The 25303-nt window shown below is 47.6% G+C and overlaps 1 protein-coding gene across 1 annotated transcript in view; it reads left to right on the top strand.

The window, feature by feature from the left end:
* Nucleotides 1-25303, top strand: part of LOC115091702 (short transient receptor potential channel 2-like) — a 263493-nt gene that overhangs the window by 79389 nt on the left and 158801 nt on the right. The window contains exons 8-11 of the mRNA XM_029601860.1: nucleotides 3056-3291; nucleotides 3504-3600; nucleotides 18317-18486; nucleotides 23231-23463. Coding sequence (XP_029457720.1) covers nucleotides 3056-3291; nucleotides 3504-3600; nucleotides 18317-18486; nucleotides 23231-23463 — 736 coding nt within the window. The remainder of the gene's footprint in view (nucleotides 1-3055; nucleotides 3292-3503; nucleotides 3601-18316; nucleotides 18487-23230; nucleotides 23464-25303) is intronic.

Here is a 25303-nt window from a genome sequence, read left to right as displayed (position 1 = left end):
GCCCATGCATTACTCATAACCAGGCACATAAACATTGGTCCCTGATACCTGTATATCCCAAATTAACACATCATTTATTCTTAGTTATTCTCTACATGTTTCACGTATCATAACGCGTTACTGTTGTCTTTACATATATATTTTATACTATTCTATTTATTATTTATTTTATTTCAAGTTAGTTATTTACACCATTATCTATTTTATTACATGTTATTTACTATATAGATTCTCGTCATTTGATGAGTCACTGTTGTTTATTTAATATTTATTCTCATGTTCTGAAACTCCGTTTATTGTAACGCCTCACCGCGATTGTTTTGTTTTATGTAAACCGACCTGATTTGATATTTGTATCGAGAACGTCGGTATATAAAAATGCTAAATAAATAAATAAATAAATAAATATGATCAACATGGCCATAGACAGGCCGCTGAGGTTTGGACATCAGTCGACTCTTCTCTACCAGGGCCCAATAATTTTGGGTCAGGCGGCTCACTTCTGTTTCACAGCTTTGCTTCTGAGAGGAGACCATTGAGATGGAGGGGATATTCTGAAGCAGTTATTTCCACCTTATTACAGGCTAGGTGAACTTCTACATCCTTGAGGGTCTTTGAATCCTGGTCTGCTGTTGACGGAGTGCAGCCTCAGCCTTTTCAGGCTATGGTGTCGCATATTTTGTCTTTTCTATAGGAAGGTTCTGGTCAAGCGACTGGCCTTTAACTCTGAGAGTCCAGGTAGTGACATTGGGTTGTCTCCGGGGTAAGGTGCAAGGGTATCCTCTATCTGCACATCTGGATGTCATACGGTTCCTTCAGGGATCTAAGAACTTGCGTCTTCAGGTGCAGAGCATTTGTCCATCTTGGAATCTGAATCTAGTTCTTAGAGGATTGTTTGAGGCTCAGTTTGACCCACTAAAGTGGGCTTCAGTTAAGGACTTGACTCTTAAAGTGGATTTCTTAGTGGCTATTTGTTTAGCCAAGAGAATTTCGGAGCTCCAGGTACTGTCGTGTCAAGATCCCTTCCTATAGATGTCTGATTCGTGGGTATCTTTATGTATGGAGCCTTCTTTTCTGCGTAAGGTAGTCTCGGCATTCCATCTTAGTCAGATAATGGAACTGCCAGCTTTTTCGGATTTGGATTCCTCTATGCCTAATGCGGATGGGAGCTTAGATGGAAGGCATGCATTACTGAGGTATCTAAAGGTCATAATGATTTCTGTAGATCAGATCACCTTTTGGTCCTCTGGAGAGGCCCAAAGAAGAGAGGCAAGGCATCTAAGGCTACAGTTGTGTGGTGGCTGAAGGAAGCGATAGAGTTGACTTACATTTTTAAAGGGTGCTCGGTACCGTTATCAGGCAACCTCTTGGGCTGAGTCACAACAGGTGTCTCTGCATGAAATTTGTAGGGCACACTTTTGCTAGGTATTATCACTTGGATGTTGGCGCTCCAGCTTCCCTGTGCTTTGGTGAAAGTGTTCGAGTAGAACTCTCCAGGTCCCACCATAGTTAAGAGGAGTTTAGGTACATCCCAGGAGTCTGGACTGATCCGGGTATGTACAAGGAAAGGAAAATTGGTTCTTACCTATTAATTTTCGTTTTTGTGGTACCACAGATCATTCTAGAGACCCGCCCATTTATTGGGAGGGAGAGTCTACCTCTCATACTGTTGCTTTGTATATAATACGGAGTTGGAGGTTTTCAATGCTGATCGCTTATGGTAAATTTGGGAAGCATGTTTTTCATTGTCTTTTTGGGCAATTTCTGGCTCGTTGGAGCGGAGTGAGTTTGCTTAGAAGTTTATGGTTGTTGCTGTCATCTTGGCTTGGGTACAGGTCAATACTGAGGAACTGCAGATGGCACACTGGGTTATGTACAGTGTCGGTGAAACTTTCTCTGTCTCCATCTGCTGGCAGGGAGGCAAAACCCAGGAGTCTGGACTTATCTGTGGTACTACAGGAATGAAAATTAGCAGATAAGAACCAATTTTCCTATACTAGTGTGGCTATTGCCAAAACATTCGGTCTCCTACATAACCTGCCAGACAGACTTGGCTATGTGAATGCCTGTGTTTCCACTAGGACTTCTAGTTACTTCTCTACTTGCAGCCTGTTAACTAGACCTAGCTGCTAATTAATTGTCATCGTAGCCTGCCAAACATATTACTGAAAATAACGCTACAATTTTTTTTATATCAGTAATGCACCACTCAAACTTCTAGTTAAAGGACTGCGTTGTATAGATCTGATTTATTTAGAAAACAAACTAAAAACCCCCATTAAATCAATTCATGGGAAGGGGCCTAACTTTTTATTAATAGTCATTTGAACCTGTAGCGCATGTTCATTCAGTGAGGATCTCGGTGGCAGTATTAGCCGTTCTGAAGCGCATGGCCACCACTACTGGAATGGATGCCCAAACGAGGACTCTTCACGAGAGTGTGACGGGGAGAAAGAAAAAGATTACTGCATACACCAGTTAAAGTTTAATCAAGGCGCAGGAAGGAAATGGGACCTGCCCAAGGTCCTGCAGGGAGTCTGTGGCAGAAATGGGATTAGAACCCAAAAGTATGTAGCCCATGTCTTGCTAGTTAAAAAGTGTTCCTTCTCGTCCGTCTCAGGCTGACAGAGTTGCTGTCTACATCAAGCAGCCATGAAAACGTCTGGGTGTCTTGTCTCACCTGCAGGGGTCCCAGGCACTCGACGTCTGTGGAAGCTCACTCTAGTCTGCTTTTACAATGGTAGGAGGATATTATTTTCCTCCTGGATGATGTCCCATCTCTTCATCGTGCTCACCTTTCCAAAATACAGTTAAATATACTCAGAATCGCACTGTTAGTACTGTTTGATGATCCTTCTACTACTATTTATGACTTGCATAGCACGACTCGATGTGTGCAGCTTTCCTCCTCCTCCTCTCCAGACAGGGCAGGAAGCCAGTCGTACATAACTGGTGGCCTGGACTACAAGCTCGGTGATGATTGGATGGGGGTTTGAGGGGGATGTGAGGAGTGGAACCGGTGATGAATGGCCGTCTCCATGCTTCCTCCCGACAGGAATGTCGTTGAAGAAGAGCTGAAGAGCAGGCTGCAGCAGCTGGATGCAGGCTCTGCACCCCGCCTCGGGAACGGGGTGTGTCTGAGTCGCACGGCGCGCATGGTGATCTCTGCCGCTCAGTCCCGCAGACTCCTCTTCCCACTAGGGGGCAGTGCCAGCTCCCTTACTGCTGTGGAGAAAAGGAGACGTGACCAGGAGGAGAACAAAGGGGCATCTCTGAGCCACTCTGAGTCAGGTGAGGCCTAGGGGTCTTCAGTCCGTGGTGGGTGGGTGCACAGACCTCAGATCGCACAACTCATCAAGAAATGTCCAATAAATAAAAGGAAGAATTAATGGTATGTGGGGCAGTACCTTCAGCTCTTGCTGCATTTTTGTCGCTCACACACCATGGATCTGGGCTGGGGAATCTCCTCATTGCCGCCTTTTTTTTTTTTTTTTGTCCTTTAGGCTCCTCTCCCAAGTCCTCTGAGGCTCCACCTGCGAAGAGGACCCATCGGCAGCCAAATGGGAAGAGGAAATTGAGACTGCAGGGCGGCACGGAAAGGTAAACTGATGAAAGAAATTGTTTTCCATATGTAAGTCAAATGTGATTACTTCCCCCTAGAGACACCACTGCAGCAGCAGATCTGCTAATTGGCATTTAACTTGAGAATCTGCCACCTCCAGGGACAGCCTTCCACCGTCCAGCTGGTGCTTTAAAGGGGAAGTATCCCATATTCCGTCACTAGCCAGTCCCCGCTAAGGGCACGGCAGTAACACCTGGAATTCATGTACGTGGGGGGGGGGGAGTTCAACCCTTTTTGGACTGGTACCGGGGAAAAGGCGATTTCTGATTCAAAGGGATTGTTAGTCCTGCAGAATTTATTTAAACAAGGCTAGGATTCCTCTCTTAAAGCAGTGGGTTTAACTCGGACTGGTTTGTAATGAGCTTTGCTGCAGTACCTCTGCTGCTTGAATAGGAGGCACTGGAACCTGAACACTTTACCTGTGAGTCTGGGACACATTTTAAGCGCTGCCTTTTGAATGTATATACCCCCAGCTCCTGTGCTAAAATAGTAACACTAACCAGTATCTTTGTTTCCATTTCATCCTGCAACACCAGTACAGTCCAGTCCAAAACCAACGGGTGATGTCGCCCTGCTAGCAGACGGAGGCAGAGCGGGCAGATTTCTACCCGACGTGATCGCTACCTCTTATAGGTGGTGCGGCAGCACCGAGACACCCCAGTATGTTCTACCTTCAGCAGATGAGGGGACTCGCTGGTGGTGCAGCAGGATTTTGAAGGCATTGACTCTGCATAGGGCTAGGCCCCTGGTGCGTCCAGGAGAGCGAGACTAATTGGAGATTTCCCAGTCCCAGAGGGGACTAGGTAGAGCTGGGGGGAAGCATTGGAAGGAGAATGTGTATGCGCTGTGTGTGGTTTTTTTTTACTATCAGGCTGAACACACTACATACAGCACGCTCAGACAGGATTATTGCCTTGATAGGTCATATTTAGAAATGGTGATAAAATTAGCACAGTTTCCGATTTATGAATAGAAAGTTCACAATAGAACACAAAAGGGATAAAGCTTACTTCCAGTCCAGATTTCCTGTTCGTACCCCAGATCAGTCCAGACAAGTGGGTTTTGCATCCCCACCGGCGGATGGAGGCAGAGGATAAAAGCTTTGAGGCCCTGCAGCACAACCGAGAGCGCCCCCTGCAGTCCCTCAGTATTTCTCTGTCTCTAGCGGATGGTAGAAGTGCAAACCTGCAGTTAAGAAGAACAGAAAGAAGGGACAGAAAAGTTTGAAGACGCTCCCTGAGGTGTTAGGTTCCTTCGTGGGCCATCCCTCAGGTTGAGCCAGGCGAGCAGGGGGTTGGTAACCCCTGGGCAGCAGATCCAGGGTCCTGACAGCCAGGGTCCTGGTTCCCTCTTATCCTCTGAAGGCTCCTTCCCAGAGGTGTTGCCAGCAGCAGAGACGTATTCCTTTTTTTTTGCTTGAATATCTTCCTTTGCTATGGCTGCTGTTTCTTTAAAAAAAAAAAAAAAAGTTACATTTTTCTTGCATCAGCAAACGCTCAGGCCGTTCCAGGTTTGATCATCGAGGCAGGCCCAGGCTGGGGAAGAGAGCACTGTAGCTCCTCTGTTTGCAGCTTCGGGCTGCTCAGGGAGTTGGAAGATGCGTTGGGCAGTGTTCCCCTCATCCTCCTGTGCTCTGTAATCATGCAACTTTTATTCCTCTGCAGCAGGCCTGGCCGCGTGGAGCCAAGATGGCACTGACAGCCTGTGCGCTGCAATCGAGCGGCTTCTGTTCCTCTGCAGCAGGCCCGGCTGCGTGGAGACAAGATGGTGCTGTGACAGCCTGTGCGCTGCAATCGAGCGGCTTCTGTTCCTCTGCAGCAGGCCTGGCCACGTGGAGACAAGATGGCACGGACAGCCTGTGCGCTGCAATCGAGCGGCTTCTGTTCCTCTGCAGCAGGCCTGGCTGCGTGGAGACAAGATGGCACGGACAGCCTGTGCGCTGCAATCGAGCGGCTTCTGTTCCTCTGCAGCAGGCCTGGCCACGTGGAGACAAGATGGCACGGACAGCCTGTGCGCTGCAATCGAGCGGCTTCTGTTCCTCTGCAGCAGGCCTGGCTGCGTGGAGACAAGATGGCACGGACAGCCTGTGCGCTACAATCGAGCGGCTTCTGTTCCTCTGCAGCAGGCCCGGCTGCGTGGAGACAAGATGGCACGGACAGCCTGTGCGCTGCAATCGAGCGGCTTCTGTTCCTCTGCAGCAGGTCCGGCTGCGTGGAGACAAGATGGCACTGACAGCCTGTGCGCTGCAATCGAGCGGCTTCTGTTCCTCTGCAGCAGGCCCGGCAGCGTGGAGACAAGATGGCACTGACAGCCTGTGCGCTGCAATCGAGCGGCTTCTGTTCCTCTGCAGCAGGCCCGGCTGCGTGGAGACAAGATGGTGCTGTGACAGCCTGTGCGCTGCAATCGAGCGGCTTCTGTTCCTCTGCAGCAGGCCTGGCCACATGGAGACAAGATGGTGCTGTGACAGCCTGTGCGCTGCATTCGAGCGGCTTCTGTTCCTCTGCAGCAGGCCCGGCAGCGTGGAGACAAGATGGCACGGACAGCCTGTGCGCTGCAATCGAGCGGCTTCTGTTCCTCTGCAGCAGGCCCGGCTGCATGGAGACAAGATGGCACTGACAGCCTGTGCGCTGCAATCGAGCGGCTTCTGTTCCTCTGCAGCAGGCCTGGCTGCGTGGAGACAAGATGGTGCTGTGACAGCCTGTGCGCTGCAATCGAGCGGCTTCTGTTCCTCTGCAGCAGGCCCGGCTGCGTGGAGACAAGATGGCACGGACAGCCTGTGCGCTGCAATCGAGCGGCTTCTGTTCCTCTGCAGCAGGCCCGGCTGCGTGGAGACAAGATGGCACGGACAGCCTGTGCGCTGCAATCGAGCGGCTTCTGTTCCTCTGCAGCAGGCCTGGCTGCGTGGAGACAAGATGGTGCTGTGACAGCCTGTGCACTGCAATCGAGCGGCTTCTGTTCCTCTGCAGCAGGCCCGGCTGCATGGAGACAAGATGGTGCTGTGACAGCCTGTGCGCTGCAATCGAGCGGCTTCTGTTCCTCTGCAGCAGGCCTGGCCGCGTGGAGACAAGATGGTGCTGTGACAGCCTGTGCGCTGCAATCGAGCGGCTTCTGTTCCTCTGCAGCAGGCCTGGCAGCGTGGAGACAAGATGGCACGGACAGCCTGTGCGCTGCAATCGAGCGGCTTCTGTTCCTCTGCAGCAGGCCCGGCTGCGTGGAGACAAGATGGCACGGACAGCCTGTGCGCTGCAATCGAGCGGCTTCTGTTCCTCTGCAGCAGGCCTGGCTGCGTGGAGACAAGATGGTGCTGTGACAGCCTGTGCACTGCAATCGAGCGGCTTCTGTTCCTCTGCAGCAGGCCCGGCTGCATGGAGACAAGATGGTGCTGTGACAGCCTGTGCGCTGCAATCGAGCGGCTTCTGTTCCTCTGCAGCAGGCCTGGCCGCGTGGAGACAAGATGGTGCTGTGACAGCCTGTGCGCTGCAATCGAGCGGCTTCTGTTCCTCTGCAGCAGGCCCGGCAGCGTGGAGACAAGATGGCACGGACAGCCTGTGCGCTGCATTCGAGCGGCTTCTGTTCCTCTGCAGCAGGCCCGGCAGCGTGGAGACAAGATGGCACGGACAGCCTGTGCGCTGCAATCGAGCGGCTTCTGTTCCTCTGCAGCAGGCCTGGCTGCGTGGAGACAAGATGGCACGGACAGCCTGTGCGCTGCAATCGAGCGGCTTCTGTTCCTCTGCAGCAGGCCTGGCCGCGTGGAGACAAGATGGCACGGACAGCCTGTGCGCTGCAATCGAGCGGCTTCTGTTCCTCTGCAGCAGGCCTGGCTGCGTGGAGACAAGATGGTGCTGTGACAGCCTGTGCGCTGCAATCGAGCGGCTTCTGTTCCTCTGCAGCAGGCCCGGCTGCGTGGAGACAAGATGGCACGGACAGCCTGTGCGCTGCATTCGAGCGGCTTCTGTTCCTCTGCAGCAGGCCCGGCAGCGTGGAGACAAGATGGCACGGACAGCCTGTGCGCTGCAATCGAGCGGCTTCTGTTCCTCTGCAGCAGGCCCGGCTGCGTGGAGACAAGATGGCACGGACAGCCTGTGCGCTGCAATCGAGCGGCTTCTGTTCCTCTGCAGCAGGCCCAGCTGCGTGGAGACAAGATGGTGCTGTGACAGCCTGTGCGCTGCAATCGAGCGGCTTCTGTTCCTCTGCAGCAGGCCTGGCTGCGTGGAGACAAGATGGCACGGACAGCCTGTGCGCTGCAATCGAGCGGCTTCTGTTCCTCTGCAGCAGGCCCGGCTGCATGGAGACAAGATGGCACGGACAGCCTGTGCGCTGCAATCGAGCGGCTTCTGTTCCTCTGCAGCAGGCCCGGCTGCATGGAGACAAGATGGCACGGACAGCCTGTGCGCTGCAATCGAGCGGCTTCTGTTCCTCTGCAGCAGGCCTGGCTGCGTGGAGACAAGATGGTGCTGATAGCGGTTTCCGAGTGTGGGAAAGCTGGTTGGGCCAACGGCCTTGCTCAGGTACAGCTGAATGCAGCGGCACTATGCCGCAATTTGTTTCTGGAGGGGAGAGGTCTTTTGAGAGGAACGAGGCTGGTAGGAGAACCATGGGTTCCCAAGACCCCATTAGGATCAATACTTGGAGCCTAAACAGCCTGTCAGACAGTAGAAGGGCTATAGCTCCCCTATGAGGAAAGGCTGAAGAGGTTAGGGCTGTTCAGCTTGGAGAAGAGACGGCTGAGGGGGGATATGATAGAGGTCTTTAAGATCATGAGAGGTCTTGAACGAGTAGATGTGAATCGGTTATTTACACTTTCGAATAATAGGACTAGGAGGTATTCCATGAAGTTAGCAAGTAGCACATTTAAGACTAATCAGAGAAAGTTCTTTTTCACTCAACGCACAATTAAGCTTTGGAATTTGTTGCCAGAAGATGTGGTTAGTGCAGTTAGTGTAACTGGGTTCAAAAAAGGTTTGGATACGTTCTTGGAGGAGAAGTCCATTAATGGCTATTAATCAAGTTTACTTAGGGAATAGCCACTGCTATTAATTGTATCAGTAGCATGGGATCTTCTTAGTGTTTGGGTAATTGCCAGGTTCTTGTGGCTTGGATTGGCCACCGTTGGAAACAGGATGCTGGTCTTGATGGACCCTTGGTCTGACCCAGCATGGCAATTTCTTATGTTCTTAGCTTGGAAGGTGACAGACTCCCGGGAGCCTAGGAACTCCCCTCCCCCCATTGTCGCTGGTGATCTGGGTGGGGTGGGGGCAGGAGATGTGAGCTCTGGGCCGGACAGGAGAGAGGATGACGTGGAGTTTTCCTCAGAATTTGTCTTGCTTATGCATAAGGCCTTTTTAACCAGGAAAAACACTGGCTATAAAAGGCATTTTGGACTTCTTGGCCAAGGGGGTCAGGGGACCTCCTTCGCTGGCTGGGCTTGGACCATCCAGAGGAGCCTGGCGGCTCGGATGTTTCGGACCAGGGTAACCCAGAAGGTGGTCTGGGGGTTGTTCTGGGAGTGGATCAGAATGAATCAGCAGATCTCACAGCAGATGTTGATCGGGATAGGGGCATGGCTGATCCAGAAGAGGTCCTGATAATGAAGGGAGATGACCCGCGGGTGGTTCGTCTGGTCCATAAGGAGGAGTTGAGGCCTCATTTCCCATGTTTGGAAGGAACTGGTGTATGAATAGCCAGCACAAAGCTACACCTAGTGGATCCACAGCCAGCACAGATGACATCATACCTGCGTGGAAACGAAACTAACTTGGTCTGAATTCCTGGAAATGACTATACAGGTTTCTGCCCATAGTAACAGAGCACGTACACATGCTAAAATTTATTAATTGGCTATGAGATAATGGGTGGGCAAATGCAGACACCTCTTGATTGGCTGAAGGTAATCCCTTAAATTACTGAGCACGCACGTTAAATCTTTGTGCAGATTTAGAGCTACAACCATTGCTTTGTATGTCTCGCTGCTCCAAAAAAAAAGACGCATTTCTTTTTATTAAACCTCTCACTTTTATGACTCTTTAGAGCTGTTTTTTTATTGGTCCTATTAGCCAGGGGTTTTATACTGGGTATTAATGTGGTCCAGGAGGAGTCTGGTGATGAAGGGATGAATCCAGTATTGGTTGGACTCCGGGGCCCACGGGATAAAACTTAACTTTCCCTGAGAGGATCAAAAAGCTGGTGAACCGGGAATGGGGCTTAGGGTGGCTAGAGCTATAGCAAAATTATATCCCTTCACGGAGAATATACTGCAGCTGCTGGTATTGCCGAAGGTGGCTGCTTCGGTCTTGGCAGTCCCTAAGAAGACCATTCTGGTTGCAGGCTTGGAAGCGTTAAAGGAAATATTTCATCACTGAGAGGGTGGTAAATGCCTGGAATGTCCTTCCAGAGGAGAAGGTGAAGACAAAAACAGTGAAGGAATTCAAAGTGGCATGGGATAAACACTGTGGATGCCTAAAGGCTAGAGGATGGAAATAGAGTGCATGGGGGTAAAGGGGGGGGGGGGGAACTTGCTGGTGAGGCAGTTGCTACTCTTAACAATCAAGTTTTAATACTGTTAATGCAACTCCATCATTGCTCTCTGCTTCAGCGGCAGTAGAAAAGGGGAATTGGATTCAGGCAGCAACCAACAAAGGCCCCAACTTTTACGGTTTGGGGAACAAATAAACATGGGGGTAATTTGCTGATGTGGCTTTTACTACCCTTAATCACTAAACCTGATACTTTTGATGGAGCTTCAACCTTGCTCTCTGCTTCCACGGCAAGGGTTAAGGGAAATCTGATTCGAACAGCATCCGAGGGCCCTGACTTTTATGCTCTGGGAAACTGATAAGCATGAGGGTAGCCTGCACGGCGCAGCAGATACTGGCATAAGCTTGCTGGCCAGACTGGATGGATCATTTGGTCCTTTTCTGCCATCATTTCTATGTTTCTATGTAAGCTAGAGATTCATCTGAAGAGAATGTTTGAAGTCTTGGTGCTGAGCCTGCGTGCGGCAATCTGTGGAAGTCTGTTGCAGAGAGCTTGTTTGCACTGGATCTAGAAGTCTCGGCAGAAGTCTTCAGCCTGAGGCTGATGTTAACAGCCAGGCAGCTGAGTTGGAAGCTGGGATTGCATATGTGGCTGACATGCTTTATGACTTGATCTAGACTTCGGCCAGGAATATGGTTGCAGTGGTCTCTGCATAATGTCTGCTGAGGTTGCAGAATTGGTCAGCTGATATGTGGTCCAAGTCTCAGCTCTGTAATCTTTTCTTTAAAGGGAGGAAAATTGTTCAGGGAGGACCTGAAACAATTGATGAAGGTTTTGGGGGAGGCTTAAAGGAATAAGCTACCGGAGGATAAGAAAACAGTTGGGAAGTCTTTTCAGCCTCACTTTAGGTTTTGGGAAGTGCGGCGGTTTTCGTCCCATTAAGGGTTCTGCACTATTTTTGGGGCAGAGCCAGGACTCCAGTAGGCAGCAGTCCTATTGAGCGCCTATAGACTTCCCAGAGAGGGCTCCTGCCAGGGAGCCAGTGGCTGTAAGGCTTCATAATACAGGCAGACTGGTCTCGAGATGACGATGGAAGGCCATTTATCACAGTTTATGAAGAGTGGACCAGGATTACCTTAGACTAGTGGATCCTAGAGGTAATAAGGGATGGCTATGCTTTAGAATTTTTTTGCCTCATCCTGGAAGCTTTCATGGTGTCTTATTGCAGTGTCTGAGGCAAGCAAGAATCAATTTAGGACACGTTGTGTTGCCTTCAGTTGCTGGTATGATAGTACCGGTGGCAGCCAGGGATCGTGGTAGCAGGAGATATTCAATTTACTGTGTCATGCCAAAAAAGAAAGGAACCTTTCGTCCCATCCCTGATCTGCAAAAGGTGACATGTGATACTGCGAGTTCCCCGTTTTTCTGTATGGAAACGTTACGGGCGGTGATAGCGACAGGTCGTCGAGTGGAGTTTTTCTGGCCTTGCTGGACTTGAAGCCTATCGGCATATACCCATTTGGGAAGAGCATCAAACGTTTCTTCGTGTTATGGTTCTGGGGTAACCTTTCCAGTTTTGGGCCCTCCCATTCATTTTGTTGACTGCACCTCACAAGTTCACAAAGGTGGTGGTGGTAGCAGTGGCTCTCCGCAGGGAAGGGATCCTAGTTCATACTTATCTGGACGACTGGCTTATCCAAGGGAAATTGGAGGAGGTATGCTGGCAGTCTGTGTGTACAGTGATGGATATGTTGTGGTCCTTGAGCTGGATGGTGAATTTGGCGAAGTCACCTGAGCCCTACCCAGATGCTAGAATACTTGGGGGTGAAGTTCGATACTCAGCCCACAGGATTTGGAAGTTACAATCCCAGATGGTGCGGATTTTGCGGATGTCAGTGCCTAGGGCTTGCGATTATCTTCAGGTCATGGGTTCAATAGCATCTACGTTGAATTTGTACCATGGACTTTTGCCCGCATGCGCCCTCTATAGGGGGTGTTGCTGTCATGCTGGAATCCATTGTTTGAGAAGTTTCATCGGTATTTCCAGGTCCAGTCTCTCATGGTAGCTGTCTCCATCCAATTTGGAGAAAGGGATGGACTTGAAGGTTCTGGACTGGGTTATAGGGATCACAGATGCCAACCTCAAGGGTTGGGGGATGGTCTGTCAAGAACGGACGACATAAGGACTGTGGTCGCTAGTAGAAGCATCCTGGTCTATCAATCGCTTGGAAACGAGAGCAGTGTGCAGGGCGTTGGTGGAATTCATTCCATGAATCTGAGGTCAAATGGTCAGAGTGTTTTCAGACAACGTGACAATGGAGACTTATATCAATCGACAAGGGGAAACGAAGAGTTGCGCAGTTGCCCAAGAAGACAGGACCTTTTGGCCTGAGTGGAGCGACACAGGCAGGGGATAGCCGCTTCACATGTTGCAGGAGTGGACAGTGTGTAAGGGGACTATCTCAGCAGGCAACAGTTGGACCCGGGAGAATGGGAGCTGTCAAAGGAGGCCTTTGGCCCTATCCAGTCTCGTTTGGGTAGTCCCCCATCTGAATCTGATGGCGTCAAGGAGCAACGCCAAGACAGCAAGTTTCTTTAGCTGCTGAGGGCATGGATGCTCAGGTTTTTCCAGGGCCGACAGGAATCCTTCTGTACATGTTCCCTCCATGGCTGTTAATAGGTCGAGTGTTAAGGTGCATTGAGAGGCATCCAGCCAGGTGGTACTGGTGGCGCTGTAGTGGCTTTGTCATCTGTTTCGAAGATCTGGTTTAGCGCACAATAGACAGGTCCCTGAGAATGGCTCAGTTACAGGGGTTGTTAAGGCAAGGTCCTGTTTTCTCGGATCGGGTGGGTCGCTTTTGTCTCACGGCTTGGCTTTTGAGAGCAGGTGCTTGAGCCCGTGATAATATCCCCATACTGAAAGATTTACATTGGTTACCAATAACATGGTGCATCAGATACAAAATCGCTGCCATTATCCATAACCTTCCCCCCTGGATCACCTCCACTCTAAGGATATACACCCCTGCATGTATCCTTCACTCCTCCAGCCAACGTCTCGACATTCCCTCCCCAAGATTGCAAGCCTGACAAATGAAACTCGATTGCTCCTTTTTCAGTTTTGACTCTACATTCTGGAACCCCTTACCTTTACTACCTCCAGCTCACTAACGACTCTAAATGATTCAGGTAATTATTAAAAATTTACCTTTTCTCAGAGGCATTCCAATGAACTCTCATTTTGAACTTTCTGTACCATTTTTTGTCTCTATTATAATTTTATTATATTTTTATTTATTTTATTGCTATTTTAACTTTGTATGTTATCTTGTTCTCCACTCCGGACTGAATTGGAGGGGCGGGTAAGAAATGCAAATAAATAAATAAAAATCCCATGGCTCCATGCACAGCAAACCAGCCCCAAACTGGCAGACCAGGTTCAAGACCAGAAAACACACATTTTCTCTTCTCCCAGTCAGACCAGGTCAGACTGAGTGGGTTGTGCACCCGACCAGCAGATGGAGACAGAGATCAACAGGCTTGCTGATGTCACTGTGTGTGTGTGTGTGTGTATGTGTATATATATATATCTATCTATATATATATACACACACCTCCATGCTGAGACCAGCCTGTTAGTATTCTCTGTCTCCAGCAGATGGTAAGCAAGTGCCATGCTGTGATTCAGGTCTTGTAGGCTGGGTGAAACTCCTGAGGTGAAAGGCCAGCCCTCCCTCCCTCAGTTGAGCAGGGGGGGGTCCCAAGTTTTTTAAAACAGGAGGAAGAGTCAATGTAGGAAGAGCATTGGGACAGTTCCTTGCCAGAGCGTGGGAATGGCAGCCATTTTAAAACCCTCCCGGACGGGAGGAAGCAAGCAGGGAGGCCTGCTCTAAATCATGGGGCCAGATTCCATTGCAAGTGCAGCAGTGCTTGTTCCTGGGCCTACACCCTCAGCAAACCTGTCTTCTGGTAAAGAGAGCCTCACAAAGGAGCTTGTTTCTTTGGAACTTGTAGTTTCACTATCTGATGCATTTTTTGTTTCCTAGTTTAAAAAAAAAAAAATTCTTGTCCTACATCTTCTGTGGTTCTTCCGGGGGAACTCTGGTGATTTTCCTCTCTCCCTGAGTGGGTTTGATGGCATCCTTTCTGAAATGTTTCATCAGAGCATCTTGAGGTGGTTCTCCTAATGGGGTTTTTTTGGGGGTGCACAGGGTGTCCAGAGCTGCTCCTCTCTTTTGAACAGAGGGATCACTGGCTGGGCTTATCCAGGTCCTAAGGGACTGCAGTCACAGGGAAGTCTTAGAGGGAAAACCAGGATCTGAAGTAGCAGATCTCCTTTTGGTGAAAATGAGGATCCATAGGATTTGTACTTATCACATTGCAGCTATGACCTTGTTCTCTGTGGAACAGGTTACTCTGAACACAGAACAGAAAGGGGAGCAAGCTGTGGTGTAGCTATACCCCCTACTTGAAAAGGTGTCACAGCCTTTCACATGGTTACTTGGAGAGTCCTTGGTGTCTGCTTCAATTTGAAGAGACCATGACTCTCAAGTATTCCTGGGGACAAAATCTTGGGGCCCTTCTCCAGAAGGTTTTTGGCGTTTCAGCCTCTCTTCCTAGTGCTAGGTCACAGCAAGATTGAACTACGTCTTCAAAAGATGTTTGAAAGTAGTATCGCTAGCTCAGCTATGGGATGATGCACGGTTTCAGACCTTCCAGGACCTGCAGGTTGAATACGACCTTGATCCCAGTTCACAAACCTTATACCTGCAATTGCGCAGCGCTCTGATGGCTCGGTTCGATTTGAATAGACCTTTGGAGAATTTGAATGGCATAGAGCGGTATTTGCTCAAAAGGAAAATCTGTGGATGTTTCTGTTAAAAATATAAGGATTTTTATACCAGGACATGCTAGGTGCCAAACATGGGGCAGAAACCCCGCAATCCATCATTAAGGCATTTTAGTGCATCCTTATCTGAATGACTGGCTAATTCAGGCAAAGTCAAAGGAACTGTTTCTCTCTGAGGTCAGGGTGCTGGTTGCAGTAACTGGTTCACTGGATATTGCAGCTTTCTGTACCCAGAGTCTGGAATTATTTGCAGGTCCTGGGTTCTATGACATCTATGCTATATCTAGTTCCCTGGGTATTTGCGCATATGAGGCCTCTTCAGAGGATACTTTGGTCCTGCTGAACTCTGTCAGAGGAGATTTTCAACTACCACTGCGGAATTCAGGTCCAATCTTGCCAGGTGGCTTTCTTGGGCCAATTAGGAACTGGATGTCGAATTGGAGATCCCACATTGGGTGGTAGTGACCACTGAGGCCAGTCTGAGAGGCTGGGGAGCCATTGCCAGGGTCAAACAGCATAGGGCTAGTGGTCGGTGGAGGAGGTGTAATCTAGCAATCGTTGGGAGTTGAGGGCATTGACGTGGAACACCAAAATGACTCACTTTTTCAGTCACAGGTGGAAGGTCTCAGCGGAGGCATTCAATGCTCTGATTCTCCCATGGCTCTGCAGAGTTCTGTTATATGTCTTCCCTCCTTGGCTACAAATAGGAAGAGTGTGAAGGCGTATTGCGATGCATCCGGAGGGGGAGTGATCCTGTTCCTGGTACCTCCAGAGTGGCTGCATCCCAACTTGGTAATTTGTCAGTAGACAGTCCTCTAAGGCTCGGGCATCTTTCCAAGTTGCTCTATCTTGGACTAAGCATCTTGCATTAAGTGGCTCACTTGTGTCTCATGGGCTGGCTTTTGAAAAGAACTGTTGTCGATTGAGAGGCTATTCGGAGGAAGCCATTATTACCCTGTTGCAGACTAGGAGACCTTCCACTTTTTTGACCTGTGTTTGAGACATGATGCCTCAGAGAGAGAGCATCGGTGTCTCACATTCTGGTTTTATTTGCAGAATGGTCTAACAAAAAGGACTGGCATTCAATTCCTTAAGAGTCCAGATAGCAGCCTTGAGCTTTTTCTGAGGTAAGGTACATGGGATAACTATGGCTTTGCATCAGGATGTGGTCCATTTTCTTTGAGTGGTGAAACATTTGCGTCCTCCGGCAAAGAGTGTTTTTCTTGTGGAACGTTAATCTGGTGTTGCAGATTCTTTGCAGCTGTTCGTTCAAGCCATTGAGGAGGGTGTCGCTGAAGGACCTTACATTGTAATGTGGTGGTCTTAATGACCATTTGTTTGGCTATGAGGATTTGGGAGGTGCAAGCGTGGTCTTGTAGGGACCCTTTCCTTCAGTTTCCGGATGATGGGATGTCTTTACGCATAATGCCTTTCTTTTTACCTAAGATAGTCTCTGACGAGTACCTTAGGCAGATAATGGAACTTCCCTGGTTTTCAGAATTTGGACCCTTCTGTTCCATTTATGAGGGAGCTTCACTTGTTGGATGTCAGGTAAGTGCTGTTGTGCTACTTGAAAGTCACCAACAGTTTTCAAATGTCTTATTTTTTTCATTCGGTTTAAGGGAGCAAATAAAGAGAATAACGCTTCGAAAGTCATGTTTGCTCGATGGCTACAGGAGGCCATTGTGTCAATTTATATTTGCAAAGAGAGTTGATTCCTGAAGGGCATCAGACCCATTCTGCTAGGTTGCAGGTGCTATCTTGAACAGAGTACCAGTTGATGTAGCCACAGGAGATCTGACTGGTGGCAAGCTGGTCTTCTCTACATACTTCCACAAAGTATTACTGACTGAATGTTTGTGCGCCAGACGTGGCTGGTTTTGGAGAGAGTATGCTGCGAGCGGGTCTTTCAGGTTCCTGCCCAGTTTAAGGGAGCTTGGGTATACCCCATGTGTTTGGACTGATCTGGGGTATGAACAGGAAAGGAAAATTTGCTTCTTACCTGCTAATTTTCGTTCCTGGAATACTACAGATCACTCCAGAGCTCTGCTCTGTCTTCAGTGTGAGGATTGTAAAGCAGTTGTTTGTTTTTGGTTTGGGAATTTCCAGTTCCCTTTGAGGGCAAAGGGTTTCAGTTTGGAGAGGCTTGATCTTTTCCCTGCTTGGTTTGGAGGGGGCAAGTTGGTTTATGGCTTCACCTCATTTTGGCTTGGGTACAGGTCATACTGAGGAACTGCAGGTGGCACGCTATCTTAAGTAGCACATTGTCAATAAAGCTTTTCTTCTGTCTCCCTCTGCTGGTTGGGAGGCAAAACCCATGCGTCTGAACTGATCTGTGGTATTCCAGGAGCAAACATTAGCAGGTAAGAGCCAATTTTCCTTTTTCTCAGCCTGCTGTTATCTTCTGTCTTCTGCTCCTGTGCTTTGTTTTATTTTTTTCGCTTCCATAGCTTTTTGGACAAGTGATGGGGATGTAAGAAGATTTTCTCTCCATAGGTTTTTTTGAAATTTATAGTTTGTCTTATTTGATGTAGTTTTTCAGTACTTTGTCAAAACTGGTTGTTTCTCAGTGCTGTGCAACCTATAGATAGTAGTGATGATGCCAGAGAAATCTGTGTGCCCTGCCTCCATCTGCTGGTAGGGGACATGACCCATTGATTTTGGACTGGACTAGTATAGCAGGAATCATGGAAAGAAAATGAACAGGTAAAAATATCTTCCCGGGTTCTGTGTGCCATACCTATAGAAGATCTTAATGACCTTTGATAAATACAGTTCTACATTCTGTTCCTAATACATAATGAAGGTCCATATTCAGAGGCATTTAGCCAAATAACTCACAAATTATTCAGTTAAGTGCCAACCGTTGAATACTTCCCCTACTTATCTGGCTAAACTTTAGCTAAATAACTTAGAGGCATTTCTGGGAGGAATTAGATTAGCTAGGTAAATTAACTTGCTAAATATTTAGTTAGCCAGATAACACATCTGACTGACCGTGGTCATGCTGTAGAGCTGTCTTAAAGTTAAGATAGCTGTCTATATTCATTAGTGCGGTTGCGCTACTGAATATCCCTCCAGAATTAGTTGAATAACTTTATTCGGCTAAGTTTGCAATCTGGCCAGTGACTGAATATAGACCTCTATGGTTTTCATACTATTTTGTCCTCTTAAGATGATTGCCTGAGAAACACAAGCCCCCTTACTGACTACAGGCTGACGAGGCTGCCCAGTTCTGGTGGTAGTTCCCTCTCACCTCCGCATGTCACTTTCACGTCACACCTAAGCCTTGAAGGAAAGGAGACTCCTGAGCTGGAAGGTAAATTCAGCAGTGCACACTTTGAAATCAGTAACTGCTCTCGAATCCACAGGTCTCTGTCCCATGCATCCTCTGGGCCCAGGCAGAGCACAAGGCATAGAGGGGGACGAGGTCGAAGGGGGCAGAACTTCATCTCCCAAACTAGAAGGCCTGCCACAGCAGAAAGCAGCTCGGGGATCAACGAGGAAGTTGGGAGCTGCCCTATCTGCGGAGGTGAGTCTGGTAGCTGAGAAGTGAGTTATCTGGAATTACACTACTTTGCTGTGCTAACCAAACCCTAAGCCAGCTTACAGCTAGTCATTCCTTCTGCTGAAAGTTCCCAGGATCTGACAGGCAATGTTCATCTCTTAGAAGAGGGAGTGACAGCTGTGGTCTCCAGAGACTTCTCTAATAAAGCAGCAGGAGGACGAGAAACAGGGCTTAGACGTCCATGCTGTTTGACATCCTTTCCTCTCCCCTTGGCATATTGGGAATTTAAACTGAAGTAGGAGACCTCGCTTCTCTGCAGGTAGTCTAATCTTCAAGAAGGAAGTCAGAGTTGCCAACATGAACTAGAGAAACCTTTTCATCCCATTCTCATCAGTGCAAGGAGAGGCCCCCTTCAGTGCATGAATGTTAATACTGTGTGCATAAACCGGTGCAAGAGACATTGGTGCAGAAAAAGTGAAAACATAATATTGTACTGACTTCCGGTGTTTCTTTGGCTTTGAGAGCATCGGTGCCTGCACCAAAATTGACGACACTGAAAAAATATGGTACTCGTTCTGTCCAGATTAGTGCCAAGAGTCTGATACTTCATCTGTATCTTTTCCACCAACCAAAGATAGCCACGCTTTTGTGCAAAGAATGCGGCACGAGTTTGTTCATAAATGAATGAAAGCTGCTCAAGTGACTCCACAAGACACACAGGTTTTTCTGATATTAGAAAGGTGGTCACATCGGTTTGATTCGCAGGTTTCTGTTCTTCCTTATTTGAAATCGTCAGACATGGACCCAGGAGAATGGGAGCTAGTTCAGGAGGCCTTTCAACTCATCGTTGCTCAGTGGGGGTGATCTTTTGTGGATCTGATGGTGAGGTGTGTGCATGCGAAAGTGTAGTGTTTTTATAGTCTCAAACAGGACAGGCAAGTGCTCTGATTCGATGTGCTCGTTCAGATGTGGCCGGGAGGTGAGTTGCTCTATGTGCTTCCTCCATGGCCCATGATGAGCAGATTGCTGTAGAAAATAGCTCAGCATCCAGGCTTAGTGCTGTTGGGGGCTCCAGATTGGCCATGAAGTCCAATAAGGTCATGGGACACGCATCTTTGGTGTCTGCTGGTAGACAGACCGTTGGAATTGCCATTGTGCAAGAATCTACTGCATCAGGGTCCAATCCTTCATGTAAATTTGGGTCAGTTTTGTCTTACAGTTTGGTCCTTGAGAGGGCTTGACTCTTGAAACATAGTTATTCGTTGGCAGTGGTGAGCACTTTGTTGCGAGCTTGTAAATTTTCTACTTCATTGGCCTACATTCGGGTCTGGAGGGTTTTTGAGCATTGGTCCCTTCGACAGGATCAATTCCCTTAATCTTGGACTTTCTTCAGGAAGGTCGGGTTAAGGGGTTGGCCCTGAATATGCTGACGGTACAGGAGGCGGTGTTGGCATGTCATGTGCAGAGGAAACCTCTTTCTTTCATCCAGATCTTTCTAGATTTTTGAGAGGAGTGAAGCATATTTGGCTGCCGTTATGTATACCGGTACCCCTTTGGGATCTTCATCTGGCACTGTTTGTTTTTGGTGTGTCCCACCTTTCATATGCTTCTGCTGCTTTCCTTGTGCTTGCTGACAATGAAGACTGTGTTCCTGGTCACTGTATGTTCGGTGAGGTGGATTTCAGATCTGCAGGCTCTGTCGTCTCAAGAGCCCTTCTTGGTTATTAGCCCAGATAGAGTGCAGATTAGGACTGTGCCAAGGGAAGACAGAGCAGAAGAAGGCCCATTGAAGTTTGATATCGGCGGTAGCTAATCTGCCTCCAGGAACACTTTGCCCCCTTTCAGCTGAGCCTTTAAAGCTGCAGTTTGTCATCTTGCTGGCGATTCCTCTCTGAGTATATCTTGCCTTATTTTCTAATTAGCAAACTGTGATGGGAAAGAAAAGGAAGGATGGGATTTGGCCTCTTCCACCAGGGATCAGTCCTCTTCAGCTGGTACAGCCCACCATTAAATCCTTTATGTTGGCTGCCACTTAAGAATCTGGACATGAGGGGGCTTGGAGGGACCATATCTCCTTCTGCCCAGAAAGAGTCTTTGGTTTCTCTCAGCCAAGAAGCTTGGTATAACCCTCAACCAGGATTGAATGTACTTTTCAGGCTCTTTGGTCGTAGAGTCATTAAACGAAAGTGTCTTTGTACCTTTGCTCCATGTTGAAGAAAAGCCTGTAACGCAGGTTATTTTGAGAGAGGGGGGGGGGGGTATTTCTTCAACTCCCACTATTCCTAGGGAGATCTCTGTTCCGACACTATCTCCAGATACCCTTGAAACCTTATGGTAAACTTCTCTTCCTTCTAGCATTGATGTAACTGAGTGTTTTTGAGAATGAGAAGAGTCAATGTGAAAGTAAGATTCATGAATTATCAGGGAGTATCAAGAAGCTTCAGGAGATCAATTTATCTTTAAGGATAAGGAGTATTCCCATTGTAGATTGGAAAATTATAAAAATTATCTTAGAAGACTTAATTTGAGATTGAAGAGGATTTAGGAAAGTTAATCAATCTCCTTATTGGAATTACTTGGGAAATATTATTCTGATGTAAAATCCTCCTTTCCTCTCCTAACTAAATTGTATTATCTTCTAACTGGTCCTGATCTTCAAAGGGAAAATTTTGGGTAGGGAGAGGGACCAGATCGATAATTTAGAGCTGTTGGATTTTCTGCAGGATTCAGATATCGATTCCCATGCTACCCTGTTGGTTGTGTATGCTTTAGAGTCAAACAGAGAATGGACTTTGACACAATTTGTTTGGTTGCAGAATAAGACTTTTCTAGGTCATAGAGTAGCCACATTCCCAGATGTCTCAAGAGCTGCTCAACAAAAAGGCTTTATAGACCTCTAGAGAGCGATTGCTTTAGGGTTTACGTTTTGTAGTGAGATTTCCTTGTAAGAGTTTGCTAAAAGCTGGGAATGATAGGTTTTTGTTCTTTGACCCTAAGCAGCTTGAACCATTCCTTCAATCTAGAGTTTCTTCTTCAACTCCTGCCTGTGTTTCCAGGGAATCTCACGACCTTGTTTAATTAAAGAAGTGGCTTTTACTAATAAGTTTTAATATATTCTCAAACCTTCTTCCCTCAGTCTAGAACTAATTTGTTATATCTTCTTTTTATTCAATGAGGTATTAGTTAAGGGTTTTCCTTTTTTTATATCAATTTCTTTTTCTTGATGAGTTGAAATAGAGATTTAAACAAAAAAAAAAATTAGGACCGTGCCTTCCTTTTTGCCAAAGGTGGTTTCGGTTTTTCACTTAAATCAATGCATTTCGTTACCTTTGGATGTGCAGCGGCATCTGTTGCAGTATCTTAAGAATACCAATGATTTTCACAAAATCGAATTTTTCCTCTTCATGGAGGAGTAAAGAAAGGGGGAAGTGGCTTCCTGTACTGCCATGGCTCATTGGATTAAGGATGTGGTGATGGCTGCCTATGCCTAAGCACGTGAAGGCTTATTCTACCAGCGCGCAAGCAGCATCTTGGGCAGAACTGCGGCCGATCTCTCTGGCGGGGATCTCTTGAGTGGGCAGTGTGGTCGCCTCTGCGTACTGTGGGCCAGGCCTTATCCTTTAGACGTGGCGGTGAGAGAAGACGCGTCTTTTGCAAGGGCGGCTCTGAAGGGAGCCCAGGCAGCCTCCCGCTCTTTTGGGGGCGTAACTGTGATACATCCCTGTATGAAGAGAGAGTTGATCATGTCCTTTCCTCTAGGACAGGCAGGGCCAGTCCACACTCCTGACCTGGGCTGCCTTGCTGGGGTTTCTATCCTGCTTTGTCTGGTCCTTGTCAGCAGTATCGTCGAAGGCAGAGCGAGGATCACTCGGCATTTTTGGGTTGCTCTAGGACCTGGTAAATGTATACCTTCTGCAGGATAGATTTTCTTGCTGCTAAGTCCAGTGCTTCTGGTTAATTGGGAAGGCAAAAAAAAAAGGTTTAAACTGATTGTTAAAGTTAGAGTTTGTTCAGTTGGCTTTTGCAGAAATACTGTCAGGCTGGTGGGGGATAAGGGATTCCCCTTCAGAGCTCCATATGACGCGTTCCCCCCCACTACGCATCTGATACAGAGTTTTAAGCCAGGCTATTGCTCCAAAAAAAAAAAAGATACAACTTATTCTCTCAGGCTACATAGTTTTTGGGGCTTTTTTAAAACACGTTTTGTAAACCTTTGGGGTTTTTTTTTTCCTATTATGTATCCTGGGAATATAATATAAACATTACAGAAGTTTTGCATTTATGCAAAGGCTAAGGAATGAAGAAATGGTGGAAAGAGCAGGGAAACATGGCTGCTGTAGCACTGAAGCTGTTCCTGCTGCCGTTTAAAGTGATACAACTTCGGGCCTCTTCATCATAACAGCAGGGCCAGCCATGAAACTACAGGATGGTGGGCTGGTAACCCTGATCATTCAAATCAAAAAATGTTAAGGATTGAAGCTGTTGGTTTTCTTTTGCGGCACATAGGTTGCCCACCCCTGGGTTAGCCAGCTATCAATTATTTGGTAATTAAGCTATATGAGCCTCGCTCTCCTGTGATCATGCATCCTTGCAAGGGTGGCTCTCCATTTATCTTCTGTTTCCCTGGCCCCATAGCCTTTGAATGCCATTCTGTCTTCTCATCAACCTTAGCCGCTGTACTTGTCATTGATTCTGAGTTTGTGCTTTGTGTATACATGATAAATACAGTATTGTCAGCTATAAATAATCCTCTTTTTTTTTCCTTCCTTACTCTCAGGTTGTTTCCACCTGGATTTCCTTCCCATGCATGCTTCTAACTGTGGGGAGGTGGAGGATCCGGAGAAGCTGTCCTCTTCCTCGGAGGATTCATACAGTGACGACATACGTTTCTTCACCACGGAGGAGGCCTCCAGGGTGCCGTGTCCTCTCTGCGGCTGTCGGTACAGTGCCACAGCGATTGAACAGCATGCCAGCACATGTGGCGAGCAGGCAGGCCCTGCACGCCCTTCCGCTTCCTGGATCTGAGCTGAGCAGGACAGATATGACCTGTCTCCATCATCATGGCTGCTGCTGTCAAAGGCTGGGGAATCTCTAGGCTCTGAGGTTCTCACACTTTGTTCATCTACTAACTTGGCAAAATGTGGAATGGCGGTTCCAGGAACTCCTGCACAGGACTTTTTATCTGGCTTAAGATCCTGCTCCAGGTGGCGTCTGTTGAAGACCATGGCATGACATTGTGAAAGTAAATGTGGAAATAATTCTGGTCTCTTTTTTTTTTTTTTTTTTATGCAACCTTATTCCACCGGTGTTAGCTTAATTCATATTTTTCTACAGTCTGCAGGACAAGCACTGGGCTGCATTGAGAGGAGAGTTAGAAAGTAAGGACTGGATTAACATTTTATGGTGAGACAAAGATAGAAACATAGAACATCCAATGTGCCCATCTATATCTCCCGCTCAGCTTTATAGTCCCGTATTTTCCCTTGGTGATACTGTATGCTTGTTTCATGCTCTCTTGAATTCTGATACTAGCCTTCTCCCTCACCTCCCAGGAAGGCTGTTCCATGTGTCCACAACCTTTTCTGTAAATAAATATTTCCTTAGATTATTTCTGGGTCTACCTCCTTTCACTCTTATCCCATGATCCCCTGTTCCAGAGCCTCCTTAACATTAAGAGGCCCACCTCCTGTGCATTTATTTCTTGGTGGTATTTAAATGTCTCTTGTACCTCCCCTTTCCTCCAGGGTATACATAATAGCATAAGAATTACCCTACTGGGTTGTCAAGCCAGTATCCTTTCTTCAATAGTAGCCAATCTGGCAAGATCCCAAATAGTAAATAGATCCTATATTTCTAATATATGGCAGTAAATAGTGGCTTTCCCCAAGTCCACCTGGTCAATAACAGTTTATGGATTTCTCCTCCAGGAACTTGTCCAAAACCCTTTTTAAACCCAGCTACACTAACAGCCTTAACTACATCCTCTAGCAACAAATTCCAGAGCTTAATGGTTTGTTAAGTGAAAAAAACATTTCTCCTGTTTGTTTTAAATGTGCTACTTGCTAACTTAATGGAGTGGCCCCTAGTCTTTGTACATTTTTGAAAGAGTAAATAACCAATTCACATTTATTCATTCTAATCCACTCATTTTATAGATCTTTATCATATCTCATCTGTCGTCTTTTCTCCAAACTGAACAGCCCTAACCTCTTTAGCCTTTCTGCATAAGGGAGCCGGTCCATCCCCTTTATCATTGTGGTTGCTCTTCTTCTCTGTACCTTTTCTAGTTCAGCTATATCTTTAATGAGATGCGAAAACCAGAATTGCACACCGTACTCTAGGTGTAGGTCTCACAATAGAGCGATGCAGAGGTATTATGGCACTCAGGAATTAATTGTTTGCTTTTGTGAGTGCTGCTGCACACTGAACTGAGGTTCCCTGTACGTACCCGGATCAGTCCAGACCGTGGGTTGAGCCTCCTGTCCAGCAGATGGAGACAGAGGAAAAACTGAAAGGGTATCCTATATCAGGACAGAGCCCACCCTGCGTCCCTTCAGTATTTCTCTGTCTCCACCAGATTCAGACAGTTGAACCTGCGGTTCTCTAGATTTATCTCCTTTTCTTCTCCTTGGGGATTTCTCTTCTCTTCTTCCCTCTGGGTTGATACAGGATCAAGCAACTATTGTTAATTTCAATTAAAAAAAAAACAGAGAAAAGTTTACACAGTGAGACTAAGTTGTCTCCTAGCTCTTACTGGGTCCCAGGGGGGGACCTGTCCCCTTGAGTATTCAGACTGGGACCCACTTCCCGGTGATCTCCAGCCTGGCTGCATGGGGTGATACTGGTGGTC

Source organism: Rhinatrema bivittatum, chromosome 5 (assembly GCF_901001135.1).
Source record: "Rhinatrema bivittatum chromosome 5, aRhiBiv1.1, whole genome shotgun sequence".
Taxonomy (NCBI): Eukaryota; Metazoa; Chordata; class Amphibia; order Gymnophiona; family Rhinatrematidae; genus Rhinatrema; species Rhinatrema bivittatum.
This window is presented reverse-complemented; position numbering and strand designations above follow the sequence as displayed.